The sequence below is a fragment of the Raphanus sativus genome, chromosome 5, assembly GCF_000801105.2.
Source record: "Raphanus sativus cultivar WK10039 chromosome 5, ASM80110v3, whole genome shotgun sequence".
In the NCBI taxonomy this organism is placed as follows: domain Eukaryota; kingdom Viridiplantae; phylum Streptophyta; class Magnoliopsida; order Brassicales; family Brassicaceae; genus Raphanus; species Raphanus sativus.
In genome coordinates this window covers 33,667,954-33,689,968 of record NC_079515.1, presented here as the reverse complement: position 1 = coordinate 33,689,968, position 22,015 = coordinate 33,667,954, and the positions used below count along the sequence as shown (strand labels likewise).

The 22,015-nt window shown below is 39.0% G+C and overlaps 5 protein-coding genes across 6 annotated transcripts; 1 reads left to right on the top strand and 4 right to left on the bottom strand.

Moving 5' to 3' along the window:
- The first annotated feature begins 1,551 nt into the window (after positions 1–1,551).
- Positions 1,552–4,518, top strand: LOC130512901 (hydroxyproline O-galactosyltransferase GALT6). Its single transcript, XM_057011374.1, has 7 exons — positions 1,552–2,726; positions 2,799–3,049; positions 3,124–3,414; positions 3,491–3,619; positions 3,703–3,876; positions 3,953–4,060; positions 4,134–4,518. Exons 1-7 carry the CDS (start codon positions 1,889–1,891, stop codon positions 4,344–4,346), a joined length of 2,004 nt encoding a protein of 667 aa, XP_056867354.1. The 5' UTR covers positions 1,552–1,888; the 3' UTR covers positions 4,347–4,518.
- A 562-nt stretch (positions 4,519–5,080) lies between these two features.
- LOC108805187 (HIPL2 protein) lies at positions 5,081–7,852 on the bottom strand. The gene is made up of 7 exons (XM_018577159.2): positions 7,656–7,852; positions 7,414–7,574; positions 6,546–7,304; positions 6,241–6,454; positions 5,976–6,154; positions 5,667–5,905; positions 5,081–5,587 (listed from the first exon to the last, which is right to left on the bottom strand). The coding sequence occupies exons 1-7, from the start codon at positions 7,747–7,749 to the stop codon at positions 5,161–5,163; spliced, it is 2,073 nt and encodes a 690-aa protein (XP_018432661.1). The 5' UTR covers positions 7,750–7,852; the 3' UTR covers positions 5,081–5,160.
- Positions 7,853–11,288: 3,436 nt separating this feature from the next.
- Positions 11,289–14,299, bottom strand: LOC108805222 (protein EARLY FLOWERING 5). 2 transcript variants are annotated; one of them, XM_056986325.1, is made up of 10 exons: positions 14,110–14,259; positions 13,943–14,001; positions 13,698–13,791; positions 13,351–13,436; positions 13,207–13,262; positions 13,043–13,094; positions 12,883–12,964; positions 12,392–12,771; positions 11,764–12,285; positions 11,289–11,681 (listed from the first exon to the last, which is right to left on the bottom strand). In XM_056986325.1, the coding sequence occupies exons 3-10, from the start codon at positions 13,702–13,704 to the stop codon at positions 11,451–11,453; spliced, it is 1,416 nt and encodes a 471-aa protein (XP_056842305.1). In that variant the 5' UTR covers positions 13,705–13,791; positions 13,943–14,001; positions 14,110–14,259; the 3' UTR covers positions 11,289–11,450. The 2 variants fall into 2 exon arrangements, with proteins under 2 accessions (XP_056842305.1, XP_018432707.1); XM_018577205.2 differs by lacking the exon at positions 13,943–14,001 and having other exon boundaries at positions 14,110–14,299.
- A 262-nt stretch (positions 14,300–14,561) lies between these two features.
- On the bottom strand, positions 14,562–17,891 carry LOC108862377 (uncharacterized). Its single transcript, XM_018636482.2, has 9 exons — positions 17,471–17,891; positions 17,059–17,153; positions 16,739–16,818; positions 16,599–16,640; positions 16,392–16,510; positions 15,940–16,120; positions 15,514–15,692; positions 15,135–15,320; positions 14,562–15,063 (listed from the first exon to the last, which is right to left on the bottom strand). The coding sequence occupies exons 1-9, from the start codon at positions 17,839–17,841 to the stop codon at positions 14,733–14,735; spliced, it is 1,584 nt and encodes a 527-aa protein (XP_018491984.1). The 5' UTR covers positions 17,842–17,891; the 3' UTR covers positions 14,562–14,732.
- A 694-nt stretch (positions 17,892–18,585) lies between these two features.
- Positions 18,586–21,323, bottom strand: LOC108862376 (protein NRT1/ PTR FAMILY 2.11). The gene is made up of 4 exons (XM_018636481.2): positions 21,047–21,323; positions 20,490–20,707; positions 19,837–20,390; positions 18,586–19,745 (listed from the first exon to the last, which is right to left on the bottom strand). The coding sequence occupies exons 1-4, from the start codon at positions 21,201–21,203 to the stop codon at positions 18,836–18,838; spliced, it is 1,839 nt and encodes a 612-aa protein (XP_018491983.1). The 5' UTR covers positions 21,204–21,323; the 3' UTR covers positions 18,586–18,835.
- Positions 21,324–22,015: the final 692 nt, after the last annotated feature.

The window sequence follows — 22,015 nt, the reverse complement described above, 5'->3', positions numbered from 1 at the left end:
GTGGTATAATCAAATGGAAGTTTATCAAAAACGATCATTTATCTGTTTAATATTGGTCCTCGATGAACACGCGAGTATACTAGCAGCTGTTCATATCCACTACTCTTTCGTCTTGGTTTATTCGCGGGCAAGCACAAAGGTACAAATACAAAACATTTCTAATCACTTGAGACTATTGATATTTTGATTGACCAGTTTATAAATAAGCCCAACAGATATGCATGTTAACAAAAACAAATCGTGTTACTTATTAGGTTGTACATTTGAGAGAGAAAACGTTGATGTTGATATTCCAATCCTAACAAAAACGTTACTATCGTGCCATTATCCACCCTAATAAGTCATCTCTGGTTACGGTAGATGCACGGGTTCACCAGTTGGTTCATTTTCAACTATTTTATTCTGCAATGGTTATAGACTTTATAGTGATGTCTCAAGGGGGAGAGTGAATAAAGGTGGAAAAGACAAGTGGATAAAGCAGAGACACCTGTGTGCAAATGTGTCACACATGAAGCCCAACTCCCTCCTCAAGCTCCATTTCCCCATAAAAAGACTTTGGTCCCCATTTTCTTCTCAATATTCCCTGTTATTTTTCCAAAAAGAATTGTACCTCAAATAAGAAATCTTAACATTTTATAGATGATTAAAGTTAATTGTCTTATACTCTGAAATATATGTAGTAATAACTTCAGGTTTATCAAATAAAAACACACTAGATCATGAACCGTTTTCAATTTAAATAATTTGTATCCAGTTGCTGGATAATCTTAGCCTAGATTGATAAGAACCGTTTTCAATGTGAAAACAACTAGTTTGCCACCCCGAAACAAAATCACATAAATCGTGAAGATAAAACCATATCAGATCAAATTATAAAACTCTAGTGTTTTGAAGTTACAAAAACTAGAGGAAAAAGGAAGAAGTCAAAGTAGCATCATGAGAAGTTGAGTCATTTTGTGACTTCATTGGTGATGCAATCAGTAGTAATACAAGGGCCCAAAATATAGAATCAACACAGTTGACCCAGTTAGCATCACCGCTTAGACGAGACTAATCAGTAATCAGTTAAACAAGAATAAGAATCGTATCTACTAAAATATAATAAAACATATTTCCAATATACGATTTCAGTAGATTATCATTGTTTCTTTTTAAATCATCTAATAGCTAATCATATAAGTACACTCTGTCTAGGATAATCAAGAGAATACAACTCCTTTGATTGCTTAAGCATTAGACATTAATATTTCGGATTTAAGTGGAAATAAAAATTCGATCATTGTATTGGTGGACTTACCTTTCTTTAATCGAATTAGTATTTTTATTAAATCAAACCGTCCATAAAGATAAATCCAACGAATCTATAAATACGGGCAAAATAAATAATAAACAAATAAAAGGAAAAAAGGGAGATTCGAAAAAGGAAGAGAAAGAAGCAGAACGGCGGTTTATTCGGACGTAAGCAGAGCACTAACTAAGAAGAGAGAAAGAAAGGCCTTTGTCTTCTTCCTTCCTCTTCCTAAACGCGTTTGTTTTACTTCTGCATCTCTTCTTCTTAACCATTCACACGCTCCTCTCTCTCTCTCCCTCTCTTTATCTCTCTAGAAGTTTAAAAGTCTTTTCCTTTTTTTAACGTTTCTTCTGGGTTTTGAATTTTCTACACACACCCACACGATTTTGGTCATTCCACAAGGAAAGTTGTTGAATTTTCTTTCTCTCCGTGTTCAAAGGGTTTCTTAACATTTTCTCGTAATTACTTAGTAGTTAGTACCATCGATCTGATTCTCACAATATTTTGTAAAGTTTCGAGCTTTAGAGACTCTGTTCTCCTCTCTGATCATCATCATCATCATCATCGTTTCTAGGGTTTCTATTTCCACGATTCTCAATGAGGAAGCCGAAGGTACCTTCTTCGAAACTGGACGCCTTCGTCTCTCTCACGAAGCAGAGATCGGTTCAGATACTGACGGCGGTTGCCTTTCTCTACATGCTCCTCATCACTTTCCAAATCCCTTTCGTCTTCAGAACCGGTTTCAGCACCTTGTCCCAGGACCCGTTAACCCGACCCGAGAAGCACAACAGCCAGCGCGAGCTGCAGGAGAGGCTACCCCCGAGCCGTCCTCGCAAGAGCTTGCTTTTCCAGGAATCCGAACCACCCGCGGCGATGATTCCGGGTTTAAGGAGGAGGAAAAGTCGGATCCTTTCCACCTTGAAGTTCGACCCGGAAACGTTTAACCCCTCCGTGGAGCTCCACAAATCCGCCAAGGTGGCTTGGGAAGTTGGTCGGAAGCTGTGGGAAGAGCTTGAGTCTGGGAAAACCTTAAAGTCCTTGAAGAAGAAGACTGAGGAGGAGAATGGGTCATGCCCTCTCTCGGTTTCCTTAACCGGGTCTGATCTTTCGAACCGTGGGGGTCTCATGGAGCTTCCCTGCGGGTTAACTCTCGGATCACACATCACAGTGGTTGGGAAGCCGAGAGCTGCTCACTCGGAGAAGGACCCGAAGATATCGTTGCTAAAGGAAGGAGAGGTTTCGCAGTTTAAGCTCGAGCTTCAGGGCTTGAAAGCGGTGGACGGGGAAGAGCCGCCTCGGATACTCCACTTGAACCCGAGGCTCAAGGGTGATTGGAGTGGTAGGCCTGTGATTGAGCAGAACACTTGTTATAGGATGCAGTGGGGGTCTGCACAAAGATGTGAAGGGTGGAGATCTAGAGACGATGAAGAAACTGGTTAGTAAAAGCATTTTTAACTTTAATTAAATCTTTATATAGTTACTAATTAGCGTGGATGGTTTTTTGTAGTTGATGGTCAGGTGAAGTGCGAGAAATGGGTTCGTGATGATAGTAGCATTGCATCTAAAGAAGAGACTAGTAGCAAGAAGGCGGATACATGGTGGCTTAGTAGATTAGTAGGACGGAGCAAGAGAGTAACCGTTGAATGGCCGTTTCCATTCACGGTTGATAAGCTTTTTGTGCTTACACTTAGTGCTGGATTAGAAGGTTTTCATGTTAGTGTCGATGGGAAGCACGTCTCTTCCTTCCCTTACCGAACTGTAAGTGGCTTTACTTGTGGTTTTTTGGATTAGTAAAATCCAAAACTGATGATGTTTTTGCTTATATATGGAAGGGATTTACGCTTGAGGATGCTACTGGGTTAACCATCAACGGGGACATAGATGTTCACTCGGTTTTCGCTGGCTCTCTCCCGACCTCGCACCCTAGTTTCTCTCCTCAGAGGTATCTCGAGCTCTCTAGCAATTGGCAAGCCCCGTCGCTTCCTGATGGCCGAGTCGATATGTTCATTGGCATCCTTTCCGCTGGTAACCATTTCGCTGAGAGGATGGCGGTGAGGAAGTCGTGGATGCAACATAAGCTAGTTAAATCTTCTAAAGTGGTGGCTCGCTTCTTTGTTGCGCTGGTGAGTTTTAACATCTGTGTCTTTATCTTTGTTTTAAGATTGTGAGAGCTAAAGAGTGTTTTTTTTTATTGGACAGCACTCGAGGAAGGAAGTGAATGTGGAGCTAAAGAAGGAAGCTGAGTTCTTTGGGGACATTGTTATAGTCCCTTACATGGATAGCTATGACCTTGTTGTCCTCAAAACCGTTGCTATCTGCGAGTATGGGGTGAGTGAGTGTTCTGTTTTTTTTTTAAAAAAAAACAATACTTGATTCAGTATCGGTAAAGAGTTTCTGTTTTTCTTTTGTAGGCTCATCAGCTTGCTGCAAAGTACATAATGAAGTGTGATGACGATACATTTGTACAAGTAGATGCGGTTCTTAATGAAGCTAAGAGAACATCTGCAGATAGGAGTCTATACATTGGCAACATCAATTATTATCACAAACCGCTCCGTCAGGGTAAATGGGCTGTTACATATGAGGTATGAAGCTATGATCTTTGGCTTAAAAGAGTCATTTATGAGTTCAGGTGTTCATGTTTTAACTATGTTCCTACAGGAATGGCCAGAGGAAGACTATCCACCTTATGCTAATGGACCGGGATACATCTTGTCAAACGATATCTCTCGCTTCATTGTAAAAGAGTTTGAGAAACATAAACTAAGGGTACGTCGCACCTAATCATTTCGAGACAGAGGATTTGTATATTAATATAACTGTTTTTTTTTTGATACTGCAGATGTTCAAAATGGAAGATGTGAGTGTGGGAATGTGGGTAGAACAATTCAACAACGGGACCAAACCGGTGGACTACATTCACAGCCTCAAGTTTTGTCAGTTTGGTTGCATAGAGAATCACTTGACGGCACATTACCAGTCGCCGAGACAGATGATTTGTTTGTGGGATAAGTTGGTTTTGACAGGAAAACCTCAGTGCTGCAACATGAGATGACCCCACAATCCATATCACATCTCTTTGGTTTGTAAAGAGGAGGAGATTAGAAATGCGAATAGCTTCTTTTTTTTTCTTTTTGAGTAGCACTTCATATCATAACATATAACTTTCGTTGTAGTATATCTTCTTGATCTTGGAAAATGAAATCTAAAAATACATGTTAAATCTTCTTTTTTTTTTCTGTAGAATCCTTCGGTTAATATTTATTCATTTCTTTCTTATTATGGTTAAGACATTCGTATTGTTCTGGAGTTCTATATTATAAATGTCCAACGTCTGTGATCATGGTGACTGGTGAGAGGACTAGTAGAAAGATATGTATTGAATTTGATCAATGGTTAAGGTCTAAATGCTTTTACATCCAGGTCTGGGGTTCGACTCTAAAACTATGCAATTTATTGCAGATTTTCTCAAATTCAGATTTCAAATCCCGGAGAGAGCGATTTATTAGGCAACTGTGGAAGGAAAGATTACAAGAGATCTTCAATATGGTGCAAGTAAATCTGGTTAGGCTTGGATTTTCATAGGATGGCTCATATGATGCAGTTAGGCGTAGATCTTCATAAGACAGACAGTATTGTCGGTTGTCGAATCGTCTACGTAATGTTCATAATAATTGTAATATCATAATAAATCAGCGTTCAAAAAAAAATGTAACTACATAAATAAAAGACAATCATAGGGATTCTGATCGAGAGTAAGAATTAATCGACATGACACTGGAGATAATCTTCCTTCTAACACACGCTTTAAATAGATCTTGAACAACGCTCACAAGTGCTGTAACAAAACAGTTTGAAACAATAACAAATCACCATTGTAAGACAGTTAAACACACAGACAACATCAACAACGACAACGACATAAATACAGAGAAACAGTGATTTCTTGCAGAAGAAGGTAGAGACTGAGGAGGCCCAGCACCGCTAGGGCTCTGTTTTCCACTAGAGGCAGTAGTATTTTCCTTGGAGCAAGCAAAGTTACAACGGCTAGGACGAACAACTCTGTACACACCCGAGCTTGTGAGCAAGTGTATGTCCTTGTTATTGTCTTGTCCAAAAGAGTAGATGTAACCAAGTGCAGGTCCTGAGTCAGCTCCTCCTGGTGCCGCCGTGCACTTCACCGGTGAATCTTGGCTGCATTTAATCGGTATTTGAGAGTCAGTGAAGTTACCGCTACCTTCTGGTGACTCTATCGCTGCCCACATCGCGTTTGCGTAAAGATCTGCATACAAGTACCTGAAACAAAATGGTTGATGATTTAGGGTTAGGGTTTATGAATGTATTTATAGTTTACCGTTTAGTGTTTTTGACTTACGTGCCATAAGAGCAAGGATCAGTGTTGGAACGATAGAAGTAACCTCCAATGATGGAAGCAGATCCTTCATGTTTGTTAACTTCAGAGTGGTTGTAACCAAGAATAGGGAAAGTTAGGTTAGAGACCTCAGAAACATTCTCTCCGAAAGGCGACAAAGGAGAGAAAACGTAAGGTCCTTCGTAGATTCTCCAGCCATAGTTTCCACCCATTGTTATGATATCAACTTCTTCATATGTATCCTGTTACATACTTTAACTCAACAACCATATCTTAAGATCATGATGCTTAAAAATTTAATAAGAAACAAACCTTTCCGACATCAGCACACAAGAAGTACTCTGGTCTCTCAGAATCAAAGCTGCAACGCCACGGGTTTCGAAGCCCTAAAGCATAAATCTCACCTTGTTCATCTGCATTGCCTTGGAAAGGGTTGCTCTTTGGGATAGAGTAGTTTCCCCATAAACCAAGCTGAGAGATTTCAGACACGCCTGCAGAGTTTTTTTTTACAGTAGAAAGTAAGTAAAAAGACACCAAACACAAACTCTCTAATACCAAACTGTTTTCGTCACTTAACTTGGCATAACATCAACATCAAGCCTCAAGATTTTGCCAAGCAAAGACTTCTTGTTCTGTGCAAAGTTGTGAGTATCTGAAACTCCTCCACCATCACCAGTCATTAGATACAAATACCCATCAGGTCCAAAGAGAATCTGACCACCGTGAGACGACGAATAAGGAAGTCCCATAGTGAAAATCCTCCTCACTTCAGACGCCTTACCAGTCTTTGCCTACACAACAAGCAATCTTTGTTAGTTTCTTGATCTCCAAGAAACTCGTATTTTGATTGAGAAAACACACACAAAATCTTGGATTCTTTACCGTTGAAGGGCTTGAAGAAGTACCGTTCGCTGTATACTCAGCCACAACGGTCTGATAACGGCAAGGCTGGTCACCATCGTCTTTAGGAAGCTTAGAAGCATCACAGTTTACATCAGAGTTACAAGCACAGCGACCAGTGCATCCAGGAGACTTGACTTTATCACAGTTGAAAGACGCGAAGAACCTCCCGTTCTCTGCGAACTTAGGATGAAACGCCATCCCCATCATACCAAACTGTGTATCGAAACTGACTTGATCGGTTATGTCAACGAAAGGAGTTGACTCGTCGAGTTCCATTGCTTCGCCTGAGTCTTGATCCGGTATTGTACCTAACCAGATCTTACCAGGTTGGTTAGAGAAGAAGGCTCGGTTTGAACCATCAGGATGAGCTACCATGTTGAGGTAAGACCCGGTTCCTATCTTCTCAACACATATCCCTTGAGGTGGCTTTACATCAGGGCCTTGGTTAACCGGTTCACCGTTGAAGCATTTGGTTGTATTGTTGTTGTTGGTTTTTTCTGGTCCACCAAAGGCGGTACAGAACTCGGTTTGGGATTTCCAAAGATCGGTTAAGGTTGAAGAGGTTGAAGGGGAAGTAGCACCTCCTAGTAGAGTGGGACTAAAGGGAGAAGAGGCGATGGAGATGTTCTGACATGTGTCCCATAGCTTTGAGCATAAGTCTTGAGGAGTTGAGTTGCATAGAATTGGAATTGGAGAAGTTTCATTACCAAACAGTTGTCCAGAGAATTGGTCACATTTCTGGTGAATATACTCATAAGATTCAGAATCAAATTGAAAGATTTGAAACAGAGATGTCTGAGAATCTTGAATTCAAGAAAAATGGGTAAGTGAAAAGATCTATACTTACAGAACAGAGAATGGATTTGAGAAGGGAAGAACAGTTTGAGTCAGAAATGTTCATGGAGTTGAAGCGAGTCTGCAATTCAAGATCATCTTTGGAGTTGCAGCAAGTTCTACCTGAGTAGGAACCGCAGAACTGAAGCGTCTCGTTGGTGTTGACTTGAGTCTCTGACCAAAACAAGAAAAGACAAAAACTCAAAAACGACATGAACACAACAACACTTGAACTCAAAACGACATGAGACTTACTTGAATTTGAGCAGAGAGGATGAGAAGTTGCTGCAGAGAGTAGAAGCAGATGAAGGAAACAGATAGTGGTGGCTTGATTTGCTTTTGCCATCATTGAGCTATAATGCAATAACACAAACTTCTCTTTCTTTCTCTACCAGGAGATTCAAGGCTTTATATACATACATGTGTCATGTGTGTCTGTGTATATTTGGTTGAGGAGGTAGGAACGTAGTGGTAGTCTAAATACGAAATAGACGTTGAATATTTTGTTACAAAATAATAAAGAAATCTAAAAGAGAGAAATCAAAATTAAATTCTTGGATAGGATCGAGACGGTTACGCTAATTTGTCTATCTCAAATATTATAGTATAGTTCTTTAATCTTTATATCAATTTGTCAACTCTGTTCTCGAAGTTTGATTTGCCAAAAAGTGTACAGTTTTTATTTTCTAAGTAAAAGAAATGTGATCTATAAATAAAAATAAATAAATGTGATGTATGAGTATGATGTTGAATTAGAGAAAACAGCTTCAAAAATCGTGAGTAGTATTATTTTCTCAATAGGTATTAGTGGACAATGCGATGATATAGTTTCTGACAAATCGTTGATTAACTAATCATTTATAATGTTTTAATTATGCTATTTACATGCACCGATCACATGGGAAAGCAAAGCTATATGATTATATGAGTCGTGACTCATATGACACGATCTAACATACAGCAAAAGTAAAATTCTATTTACTAAAAGTTAAATAAGAATTGATTACCAAAAAAAGTTAAACAAGAATCGATTACAATCTAATCTATGCACGACCAGAAAATAAAACCAAGCAACAAGCCTTATTTGACGATAAAGAACGAACATTTTGGCACAACCCTGCAAAAGAAATTAGGTAGTAATTTCATATAAACCATATAAAGAGTTTAGTGGAATTAAATGAAATTGCCTAACGTGAACATTGGGTCAATTTACTCGTCCATGTGATGTGGACATTTTACATATTTACTTTTAATTATTTTCTTTCGTTTTTCATGTTTCTCTTATCTCACCCGCTTTATAAAGTTTATTTTTTTTTTAAATGTTATAAAAGAAACAAAAAGTATTACTTTATGTGTCCTAAGTCTCTATGAGATTAATTAGTCTTAGTCTTAGTCTTAAGACGTTCATCGATACACTGACGCAGTAGTTATGATAACGCAATGTAACTTACTCGACTAAACGCTGATCACGATTCACGAATCATCTCGACCCAAGTTATACGTATAGAAAATTTGTAAGTTAATCCTTGTCAAACAAGAACAAAAAAACTCGAACAAAAAAAACTCAATTTCTTCTTTAAATAATCTATAAACTCTTATTGATAACTTATTCACATTTACAAAAAGTTAGTCATTTTAATATATGATCAAATAAGAAAGACAACCGAATAATTTGAACAACCCACTACGACCATTATACTATAGACTCCGTCGTTATTACTAGGGCTGGGCATTTTATCCGTTAAATTTGATTCGATTTGCTATCCGTTGTTATTCGATCCGAAAATTCCGAATATCCGTAAGCTTTTGAAGCAAAGCAAATATTAAAACTCAATATCCGTTAAAATCGAAGCAAATCACAAATACTAAAATTTTGGGAAGCGAATATCCGATCCGATCCGTCAATATATAAATACATGTATATTTTGATTATATTTAAAGTTTTAGATATATAAAATTATATAATTATTATTCTTAACATATGATTTGACAGATTCTATTCACATTATTACTTATATAAAAGTATTATATAAAATAAGAGAAAACATTTATGACAATTATAATATTTTTCTTAAGTTTTGTATTATTATAATTGTTAACTAAGTTTAAAAATTTACAAAATATGTAGATTCACTATATTTTTTAAGCAAAAAATAATTTTACAAAACAAATTTGTATTAAATTTTTAATATTATTTGTATTAATCAAAACAAATGAGATATCCGTAAGTATCCGCAAATATCTATTTATTTTCCGGATATCCGTTTTTCCGAATATCCGTATTTTTCCGAAGCAAAGCAAATCGGAAAATTAGATATCCGTAACATTCGAAGCAAATCACAAATACCTTCAAAAACCCGGATATCCGATCCGCGCCCAGACCTAGTTATTACAAGGCCAACTATAAAAGCTATAGCCTACATATCAAAGCAGGGCACGTCGGAGCAAAAGGAACCATATGGTCCACAAACTTTTCAACCTAATTAATACATATAAGCAAATTGATGCCAACTTGGATCTCCTTAGCTACATTTTCTCTTAATTGCTTTTCCAGTTTTCTCACTCACTTTTAAGAAAATTTAGTTCATTCAACGGCGTGGACTTTTTCTCATTAATGAAGGCATTGGACTTTTGAAATACTAGTCTAATTAATCTTATAACCTTTTAGAGTTTTAGGGTTATAAATACATTCTAGAAGGCAAGAGAGTGGTGGTTTAAACATTTTGAAACAACTACTCATGAAACCCTGCTTTGAATTTGAGCTGTCATGTAAATTTACTTATAATATACATTTGCAAACAACTAATCAGTAAGACTTTTCCAAGAAAAGAAAAAAAAACAGCTAAATTTACCCTGATCTATGTAGGAGTATAGCCGTATATGTGATACGAGATATAACGAGAGAAATATAATTTGTCCATGAAGATAATGAAACAAATTGTTTTTTAAAAAAAAGAAGATAATGAAACAAATTGAATCTGCTGATAAACAAGATAAAGTTTCTATTAAAGAAATATTTTTATGGTTGACTCTACATAAACACTTGCAAGGTTTTCAAACTCATTTGTTAGTTTGTTGAGAAAGAATCGTCACTGCATGAATCATTAGATATTGTTAGTTGTATCCATGTGGGTTTTGCACATAGTGATTTACTCATTACTCTCGTACGTCGGCCAACGTAAACAAGTCTTATATAGAGTATACTCCATATTCTTAGTATTATATATAAAGTGTAATGGGTTCCGAGTGCAAAGACGTATGAATAAGGAAAATAATGCAAAATGAAAGCACGCGAAGCTATATTTCTGTGATGGTAGGTGTCGAGATATTCGATGTTATATTTTACTAATCTAAAGATCTTATGGTTTGTATTCGCACACTGTTGTATCACCATCGAACGCAGATAAGATTGCTTTTTCCTTTTTGACTAAGGGATACAAAACTTTAACTTAATTTAATGAATACAGGAAACTGGACCATTTCCGTATTACCCACTTCCAAATTCTTGTCGCTCAGCTGAAGTCTTCGTTGACCTATAAAATTACATCACTTTTCAAAAAAAAAAAATTTACTTCCATCATCATGCCATCATCCTATTGATACATCCATCAGTACGTGTTTCAAATACAAAGCTATGGTATTTTAAGAAAAAAATTCACTTAAAAACAACCAAAAGGAAACAGAAAATCTATGACAACAATAGCAAAGGATCTAGTTTTTCTTTGCCGCAGTAACAAGTAGGTAATACTAATTTAAAGAGACAGAAGAACAAGAATCTGTTCATACACATGGCATTAACTTCCAAGAGTACCGTCCAAAAGGGGTAATTTGAAATCGATTATTGACATTATTTCTTACCCAATTTGGTGAGATTTTGTCAACCACATGTTCTCTTGAATGCTACAGCATTTCTACTTTAGAAAATGTTTTCAAACAATGTATTGCTCCAAACTGAAAAAGATGAGTTAGTTTTCGAGACAGAAGTGTCAGCATGTTTATTATGTTCAAAGAACAACAACAACGTTTTTGAAAGGCCATAAATCCCAAAGCCTATCCATCAAGTGCTCCAAGAGCTTTCATGTCTTCTAAGAAAGCAGAGTAAGAATCGTCAATGCTCTGTGGCTTTGACGTTGCAGCTGTCTTGGTTGGCTCTACCTTCACCGGTGCAGCAGAAGTCACCATAGCTCTTGGTTTAAAACTTAAGCTCGTGGCTACCGAAGTCTTTGGCTTTGGTTTGGTTACAGCTGCGGTTTCTCTCCTGACTCGAACCGAGGCAGGTACCTGCAGATCAAAAACAAATGAACCAGTTGAATGGAATCACATGAGATAAAACCAAAAAAGAGAATTCATGTGTTTAACTCACCATGGATGTAAGCGCAGGTGTGTGTTGAGCTAGTGGTCTCCTGACAACAGTAGGAGCAGCGGATTTTACATAAGATGGTTTGCTTGGTACATATGGCCTCATCATTGCTTGACTATCTTCAAAACTAGACGGTGGTGGTCCCGGGGGAAGTGGCGGTCTCATCATAGGTGGTGGTCCAGGTGGTGGGCCATAAGGTGGCCTCGGGATTAGATGACCACCGTACATTCCAGGATGGGGAGGATGCATATCGTGTGGAGGTGGTGGAGGCGGAAAACGCATCATTCCTGGAGGCATAAGACCATCATGTTGAAAATTACTCATTGAAGCCGCAGGTCCTGGAAATGTTGATTGATGTTGCTGATGTAGAGGTGGTGGTGGTGGTGGTGCAACCATCTGAGATAGGCTAGAATTTGGAAAACTACTGGAGTTAGGTTCTGGGGGACCAGTCTCAGATTCGTTGCTTGGAGGCATGGAGGGAAGGGCAGGTGGTGGAGGTGGAGGGATGGAAATTATATTAGCATTCTGCACAGTAGACAAAAAAAATGTAATCAAGTTCCAGCCTGCTTCACAAAATCATGTCAAACCACACCAATTTAAGACAGCTATTGATAAAAGAGTGAAGTTTTACCTTGCCCTCGTCGAAGGTTTGAACTGATGATTCAGGGAACCTACCATCGCCTTCACTTCCACTTAGACCAGGAGGAGGGAGTTGGGAAGATTGAGGGAGTGGGGGAAGAGGAGGACGAACAAGAGCCATATCATGCTCTTTTGGTGGGGGACCCGGGGGAGGTGGTGGAAATTGTGGATGGGGTAAAGCAAGGCCTGTAGTTGGTGGCAAAGGAGGTGGAGGGGGAAGCGGCAAAGAAGTAGTTAAGGCATTAGTCCCATCCGGTAGAGGAGGCAGTGGAGGAGGTGGAGGAGGAGCAACCAATGCGGAGTCTTCTGACTCGGTAATAGAAGACAATGCAGCACTGCTAGATGAAGCACCATCTGAGGAGATTCTAGTTCCTGAAATGCGTTAAAACAAATCTTTTTACTATAGGAATAAAAAGGATGTAAGAAAAAAATAAAAGGACTGTTTCGATTTTGAAGGAAGTAGCAGTAACAAAAGAGATGTACCTATGGATGAATGATACATCGGTGGCTTTCCAGGCGGTGGTGCACCAGTGGGGTTCAAAGTAGGGTGATAATAAACAGAGTCCTGTCATGATATGCAGAAAAAGTGAGAAAAGTTTATTTAGAAATCAAGCAGGGACCGAAAAGAAGACAAAATACGTACCTCTGGCTTTAATTCCTCTTCACCAGCTATTCTTCGTTGAGGAGGCAGATGACTGCATATAACATTTAGGAAAAAAAAACAGGTTATAAAGCTGATGATGACAACTTACACGATCAATCCTTCAGAGAGGTATAAAGAGAAACAGAATAGAAAGATTTTTTCACCTGAACATAACAGAGGTTGTGGCCTCTCCTTGCTCCTTCCTTTTCTCCTCATATTCCTATTAAAAAAAAAGAGATGCCAAAATCATAAGCTCGGAGTAGTGTGTGAGGCAAAGGAATAAGACCTGACTCAAACCAGAGAATTACCTTTCTCTTCTTCTCAACCATTTTGAGAGTATCTTCAAGCTGTCTCTTCTTATGTTTCCTGGCTTTGTCCAGCGCACCTTCAGCCTCTACACCAAATCAACCTTTGTATTAATTTTCATAAGCATTTGAACAATTGTTTTTCATAAACATTTGAACTATTGAACATGTACACAAACATGCTTCTGGTTTTAGAGATAGAGAAGAAACTTGTAAGCCAAAAATAACTGCCAATAACCGGGAGAAGACAACTTTGATATATGATGGGATTAAGTCGAATTTGCAATGATTTAACACCTCGAGAGTTACCACAGAGCTGTGAAATGTTAAGGGAGTAGAGAATGACTTACTAGACATATCAAGCTTCCTGATCTGTTCCTTGATTTGTTCAGGATCCTTCTTCAAAATCCCCACCTCTCTAACCTTCTGCCTCTCCTTCTTGTTCTGTTTAAACAATCAAAACAAATCTAAAAGTTCAATAAGTATAATCAATATTGCTCGAGAGAGACAATGAGACGAGCCTTTTCGAATCAAACAACAAAACGAACTTCACCAAATTCAGCAAAAGAGATATATAATTTAGGATAAAGGCAACCTTTTTTTATATGCAGATTTATCCACCTGAGCACTAATGTTAAATCCTCCATTAACATACTATGAACAAACAAAGATATGAATCCAATCGAAATCATATAGCCGCCACAAAAGGACAATATCATCCTCTAATTCGAAAATAAAAAAATTTGAATCCGATAAACTTACACGTTTAATCTCCCTCTTGCGGATCTGCTTGCGGTAAGCATCAGTAGGATTCATCACTTTCCCTCCTTTCGTCGTCTTCATCTTTCCGATTTAGGGGGTTTTGGTTCACAATACAGGACCAATAGTTAGGGTTCTTATCTTTCTCCCCCAAAAACACTAATTTTCGATTTCTCAGCTTTGCTCGATCTAATATCTATGGAGATACGCGAGGTAGTTCATAACATTTAAACGGGCCATTAGTGAACTATTTGTTAGAAGGCCCATTAGTGGGCTACTGATAGAAAGGCCCACTCTTAAATTTTAGTTTTCTACTTTATCAGAGAGTACATGGAATCTTCAACTTATACTTAGCCAGTCTTCTTAGAGCATTGGAGTAATACTTTTTTTTGTTTGTTTATGACTGCATTCTCTACTCCATTTTGCAGTAAATTCAACTTATACATTAGCCACAATCTTCTTAACCGTCAATACTTCTTTTTTCCATTATTGCATGCAATGCAAATTCAAAATTGTTTATAACAACTACTACTAAAGAATCACTTTTCATGAAACATTTTTTTAAATAATGTGAATACATGTCCCCCTATCATATAACAAGTAACAACAACAAAGGTAGGCGGCTACTACGATGATGAACTAGGAGGTGTTTCGGTACGGTCATCACCTCGACGTGACCAACGAGCAGAACCAGCTCTAGCCAAACCTGAATAGTAATCTCCAACGTTTGCAACAAACAACGGATCTCTCTCTTCGATCTTAAGAGGGTCGTAACGATTAGAACCATGATCATCACTCCCTTCATCAGACTGCTCCAAGTCTTGTGTTAAATCTTCCATTGTTTTCTTCAGGTTAGCCTTACTCATCTGTGCAGCTTCTCCTGTTGATATCCCCACCATTGTTATCTTCGGTAAGAAAGGACTCCTCTCCATTTCTCTCTCTCTACTTTCCATATCCCTGAATTAAAAACAACTTATGTTTCTGAACCATTTGTATACACTCTTTAAGCGTTTGAGAACAATGGTTACCTTTGACCTACTGATGAATCCTTTTGATTAAGCCAATCTCCAAAAGGAAACCAGAGATGTTGCTGCCTTTTTTCGTCCTCGCTTGGGCCATCGTCTTCTACTTTAAGCAGTGATGCAGAAGAGGTATCTGAATCACCTAGACATCTAGCTGTTGACCCTGACGCTCGTTGGATGGATAACGCACTCCTATCAGCAATGAGCAAGAAAAAAAAGTAAAAACCAGTTAATGACAGAGACGACGAGGCATTTAATGAGTCTTTACGTGTTGGTGGTGTATGTGCATCAAAATTAGACTTGTTTAACAAAAGGAAAATCTTAATCAATATCTTTCTATGACATCATGCAGCAAAAGACAGCAGATGCATCTCTATGCATATACCTTCTTTCAAAAGAATCGACGAGATAAGGTAACTTTGGCTGGATGCCTGTGGCTTTCCGGAACCATCGACTACCTAGAAGTACTCTGTCTACGGCGTATTGAAGCTGAATCTCTGCTGCCTTTGCCACAACACTCAAAGGAATTCCAGAAGTGCCGATCTCTTCCATGGCTTCTTGAACCTGCAGTTTGGTTAACATAAGAGAACAAAGATAACAAGGTCAACACCAACTTCAAAGAAACGACTCAACAATAGTCATTATCGATCTTTTCCCCTGCTAAAAGTAATGAGCTATCCACAGGTATTAAACAACAGATACGAGTAGCAACTAAACAGATCTATCCTGGCCACTCAATGCTGCTGATTATCACAATGACACGGCCATTGACATCTTAACTTTTATCATAAAAACGAATCGATATGTGTACCTCAGGCGGTTCTAGCATGCTGTCTCCCATCTCTTCCATAATCTCTGAAGTCAAGCTGTCATCAACAACATCTCGTCTTCGTTGCACGTGCCGGGTTTGGATTAAAGTATGGAAGTGTTGATCCACTGACTCTTCAAGAATGTTATCTAGTACCGCTTTATCAAAGAAATATGGGGTATACCTGGTAAAAGGTAGATAAATTTAGGTACTAATATCAATACCAGTTATTTTTTTTTTTACTATTGATAAATGCTGAAGGAAATTTTTTTTTGCACAACTGTCAAATTAAGCAGCAGCAGCCAAGTTCGCATGATAATTTTAAAGCTAAGCCTTTTGAATCGAGGAGCCATCAACCAAAAAGCTGAAGATTTACTCTCCAATAACCGGTATTTTCTTTTTCTTTTTCTTTTAAAGCTTAAGATTAACATAGTTTTTGCATCAGTAAAGCTCACCACTTAATCCCATCCGAAGTTGCAACAGCAATGTCCAAGTTTTGAGCACCGAAAACAGGAACCCCATCCACCTTTTGCTTTTTCCCATTTGACTTGAGAAGTTTGTTGGCAGCCTTCACCTGCAATATCAGAAATCATCTAAGCGAAGTAGGAACACGGCAATGAAAAGGGACAGAGGAATGCATGTCACACTAACGCATCTCCTACCTGTCTCTCATTTGGAACAAACTGAAATAAGTGAGGCTTCTCCTGAGAAAAATGAAAGAAAAAAAATCAGTGTCTCACTATCACCTACGTTCAGAGTATAATATATTAGAAGCAACAGACAAATGCCAATGGAGGCCTACCTTGAAATGCTCATACGCCAAATCGAGTCGACAAGCTCCAACCACTCCGCTTGGAATATTTAGTTTTTTAACATATGAAACTGAGAAAACACACATACCACGTCAGGGCAAAATCCAGACCGGAAAACATTGCTTAATCATGCAGACAGTAAAAACATGGTTTGCCTTATGACATATAAGAGACAATGAAGGGAAATGGTCTAAGATGCCTTTTCAAAATTCCACTTCCATTCATTACAAATCATATGAGTCCAATTCCAAACAGTTTTTCTAAAGAAAATATTCACTAAAAAAGCTTACAAAGGGAACAGTGAGTGCACCTGCATCACCTAGATCCATGAAAAACCGGAACACGGGGCCATTCCTCTCGCTCTTAGTGATAGTTGAAAACATCTTTTTTAGCCACTCTGGTGTTCTGCACATCAGTAAAGAAAACATCAAACAAGCATGAGGACACAAAAGGCACATATGTTTCTCCCCTCCCGTCCAAATCACAGCCTGACTTTCTCTACAGATGACTTCCACAAAATGTATGTAATTATCATTATGCGTAAACCACCTCACACACTTGTTCAAATCCAATATAAACAGTAGAAAAAGTTTCAAGAACTGTAAAAGCCATCTAAGAAACCTAAAAAAAATTGAACCTTTACATGGACCCTGACCCGAATTATCCCAAAGCTAAGTTGCAGCTCGAGTGAGAAACAAAGTCAATAAAGAGTAAATAATGACCTCTTGGAGATGAAAGGGATATCGAAGTGAGTAGAAACCGCCATCAGACCAGTCCCGGTAAGGTCACACATACTGAACACCTGACCCACGAAAGCGGGCCCACCGCGTTTCCCATCTGAGCTGAGAGACGATATCCTCACCGTCGAATTGATCCCGGAAGACGACGTGGACGCGGACGAGGCGTTCTTGACCGTCGACTCGAGCGGAGAGACGTCGTCAGAGACCGAGGAGAATCTAAGCGGGAGGCATACGCGAGACGGCGTCGTTTTCGGAGGGAATAGAGGAATGATGGACGATATGGAGGTTGCGGCGCTGTGGAGGATCTCCGCGGCGGCGTTGTGGAGGGGATGAGTCTTATCCGGCGAATCCATGTTCTGCTGATTGTTCGGACACACTCGCTGTCTTCTTGTTGTTGTGCGCAAAACAAATTCGATTAGTTTTTTTGTCGTTAAAGGGCCGAAGCTATTGCATATGTGGTTCGAAACTCTAAGCCCATTACAAATTAAACCCAATATGTAACAAACTAACCAAAAACAGAGAAAAAAAAAATTGACTCATGTAAATTGTTTTGTACTAGAGTTCCCAATTGATGCAAAGCGCATGCTAGGATGGAATGTGATGTCCATTACTGCATTGGTTAGCTATAAACGAAGAACTTGGATTCCTTCCTTGTGATTGCAACTTGCAAGTTTCACATCATAATATCATATGTGCTCTTCATAAGTCAGGCTATTATCTTTGTGACCCGATTACGTAGTGTCTCTTATGTGGAACGTTCTGGCATGTGGCTTTTGATAGTCTTTAATCTTATCCTCTCGGAATTGGCTAGTATAGTACTCACTATATGTGGTCAGCACCAAAGTCGAGAGTTATAAACAATTGGCTCCGTTTTCTTGACCATTTTCTTCCAAACAGGTGGCTACTCTAATTGTAGTCTATGTGAATTGGAGCTTTGCTCTGACCAAAGAGATCGGGTGGGCATGGGCCCGGGTCATTTGGCTCTACAATATTGTATTCTACATTTCTTTTCATATCGATTTTTACAAGTATTTTCCTAACTAGTGTTTTTTTGTTCTGTTGTATGAATGACATAAATAGAAACATGATCCTCCAAATGCAATACGACTTTTTATTTGGCAATACATTTGATTTTATAATCTGTCTTTTCTCCACGACGATAGAACTAAAGAGATGTGATCATAACATAGTAACCAGTAAAAATCCCAAAAATAAATAGCCAGAACAAGTATATGACTTCTGCATTTCTTTATGGCTTACTACATGCAAGTCCAAGAGTGTAAGAGGACTGAAGCTGACCAAAAACTATGCCTTATAACTTCCAGAAGATGAGAAACTGCATGTTCATCAGACATTGTTCTTTTCTTGTTGTTTGATGGCATCTCCATTGGTTTCACAAGTTGTCACCTCATCATCACTTCCTTTATACCTATACCATCTTGAAATGACCAAGAAATAAGCAAAATTAACCGCCAAGATTCCAGCGATCATGAAATAGAAGTAATCCAATCTTCCTTTGTTCAAATCCTCAGCTAACCAATTACCACCAGCCGAGTTCTGCGTCGTCCGGTGAACCGTCGCAATCAAGAAGCTACCGAGGTAACTCGAAACTCCTCCTCCCACATAAAAGATCGAACCGGCGAAGCTCCTCATGTTCTCAGGGAACTGCTTGTAGTAAAACTCCATCTGTCCAATAGCTCCAAACGCCTCGGCTATACCCGCAAGGGCGAGTTGTGGGATCAGCCACATAGCTGACATCGAAGAGATTTCTCCCTTCCGTGGAGCCATACCGAGTGTTGGTTTAGTCAGCGCCAACGTTCTCCTCCGTTCCTCGACGAAACCGGAGACTATCAAGCTAACAAAGGCGAAGAAAATACCAGTTCCAATCCTTTGCAAGAGCGTTATCCCCGTGTCTATACCGGTTATTCTTCTTAAGGTAGGCACGAGGACACGGTCGTAGAATATGATGAAAACCGTCATTCCTGTCATCAAGAAGACGACGTAGGTGGCTGCCGGGATCACGAATCCTCTGGAGCCTAAGCGACGGTCGCTCTGAAGGGCTTGGAAGACGGGATAGGTCATCTGTTGCGTGATGGTTAAGTAATAGATGGATGCGGCAAACCATATAGGAAGCACTCTCACGATGCACTTTACTTCTTCAACTTGTTGCATTGTACAAAGCTTCCACGGATCCGCAGGCTTTCCATCAGCTTCCAACTTGTCTTCGGGAGCCAAGATCGCCGCCTTATCAAGAAACCTGCCAAATCAGGAAACTTTCTCAAGTAACCATAAAAAAACAAAAGTGGAAAGATTTTAAAGATAAGACTAGTTCTTGGTATGTCTGTTACCTAAACTGGTCGGTGTATTTGAGCTTGGAGTTTGCGTATTTTGGTGGGTAGTAGTTGTAAAGGTTAAGCCAAGGCTGTTTCGTTGGCTTTAACCCACGTTTCTTGATTGCAACCGCTATAACTTGAGCTATACTGGCTAATGGACTACCTGAGGCTTTGATCTTTACGTACAACTTATCTCCAGCAAAGAAAATCACGCAGGCCAAGAACATGAGAACGACCGGGATGGTTAGACCGATGGTCCAACTTACATTAGACTGGATATAGACGATTAGTGTCAGCGACAAGATCTGCGCGAACGTGAAGGTGAAGAAGTACCAGTTGAAGAAACTGTCGATCCCTCTTTTCCCTGACTCGCTCTTGGGGTTAAACTGATCAGCTCCGAAAGCTAGATTACACGGTCTAATCCCACCTGCTCCAACTACAAGAAACCCGAGACCCAGCAGTAGAAACGCTATCTGGCCACCGCTAGGCCCGACACATGAGAGAGCTGTTCCGCATGGAGTTGGATGTAGTTGTGGCACTGCAGCTGTCAATAGTATCACAAGTGATCCCTACAAAACAAAAAACATTTAGTCAGATTTTTAGGGTTGTTGTTAAACTAAGAACGCTTGGGGAGCAAGAAAGGTTGCAAAGGAATATATGATCATTACAAGAAAACAGGCGATGACAGCGACGGTTAGAGTCTTGTATCGACCGAAGTAAGTGTCGCAGAGGAAAGCAGCGAGGAAGGTTCCGAAGTTGATTGTGCCACTGAATGCATTGATGATTGTTGCAGCTGTGATACTCTTCATGTTGAAGACAGCGGTTAAATAAACCAAAAGGTTTGATAGTGTTCCAATGATCCCAAGCTTCTCGAATGTCTCGTTTCCTGATAATACCAACAAACAAAACCAAGATGATCATAAGACTTTGATCTCTCATATGGCTCAAGCTTTGCATAAATCAAATAGTTGGATTCTTGATCAGTTATTTTCTGAAACCTTCTCAAATTCAAGATCTCACTCTGTTTTTTCTTTAAAAACTGTTTGAATAAGTCAAAGCTTATGACAACTACACTGAGAATCTGAATCTCACGAATTAAAGACTAAAAGATCAAACCAATAAGTCTTCGAGCAAGACTGATGTTTCTCTTCATTTCTTCTACTATTGATTATTAAAAATCAACAAAAATAGTTTCTTTTTAACAAAAAAAAAAGATATGCCTTACCAATGATAAAGGGCATGACTTTCCAGCCTCTATAAACGACTTTGGTCTCCTTAACTTCTTCCTCAACAGAATCAACCGCCGGAACAGAACCATCGTACAAGGCGGAGGAAGGTTGTTGGTGATCCGTTGACTCGACTTCTAGAGGCTTTCTCTCCATTTTTGCTGCTCGAGATAATAATTACAACTACTAAATTAGTAGTTAATTTGTACTTCCTTTATGATATGTATGGTTTTGTTGTCTAAAAGGCTAATGATGACTCTGTTCTTCATTCTTAGACCTGTCTCTATTTATAGTGGTAAGAAGAAAGAGGATGGTGGAGATGTTGGAATGCAGACAAAATGGTCATTTGTGAATGTGGCCATGAAAGAGAGCTGTGTTAGTGAATAGAATATTGATTAAACATTAATTAATGAAAGTTTTTTTTTTTCTTTTTCTTCCATGATTAAACTTTGTAAAAACTAAAAATCCATGAAAAACTAGATTCCATTACAAGTGTTGTGGTCCCTTCGTAAACACTCTTGTCTTAATACGGCACGTTCTTTTAAGCTCTCCGTCCATTTTATTTTTTAAGTCCATTTATTTTCCATCATCCATTTTTAATTTATTTATCCTTCTTCTTCTATATTGTTCTGCCATTTTATATGTATCTATTCGGTCCTTTTTTTAATTCTATCAACATGGTGATTAGTTTTAACCCTTGTTCAAAAAATCGGACGCCGAGGGGATTACTCGGCCGGTAAAACGTGATGCGGGTGGGCTCCGTGGCGAAATGGGTCAATTCGGTTGGGTTACGCGGTGGCCGTGGAATGGGCGTGGAATATGTAGAAGTAGAAAACATGGCCGCGTAATGGTGATGAAGACTTTCTCCGATTCGTATATGTATCTTTGCTCCGGTATTATATCATCTTTTTTTTTTCCAAACAATACACAGATCAAACGTATCACCATGAACAAAGATTGGGATCAGT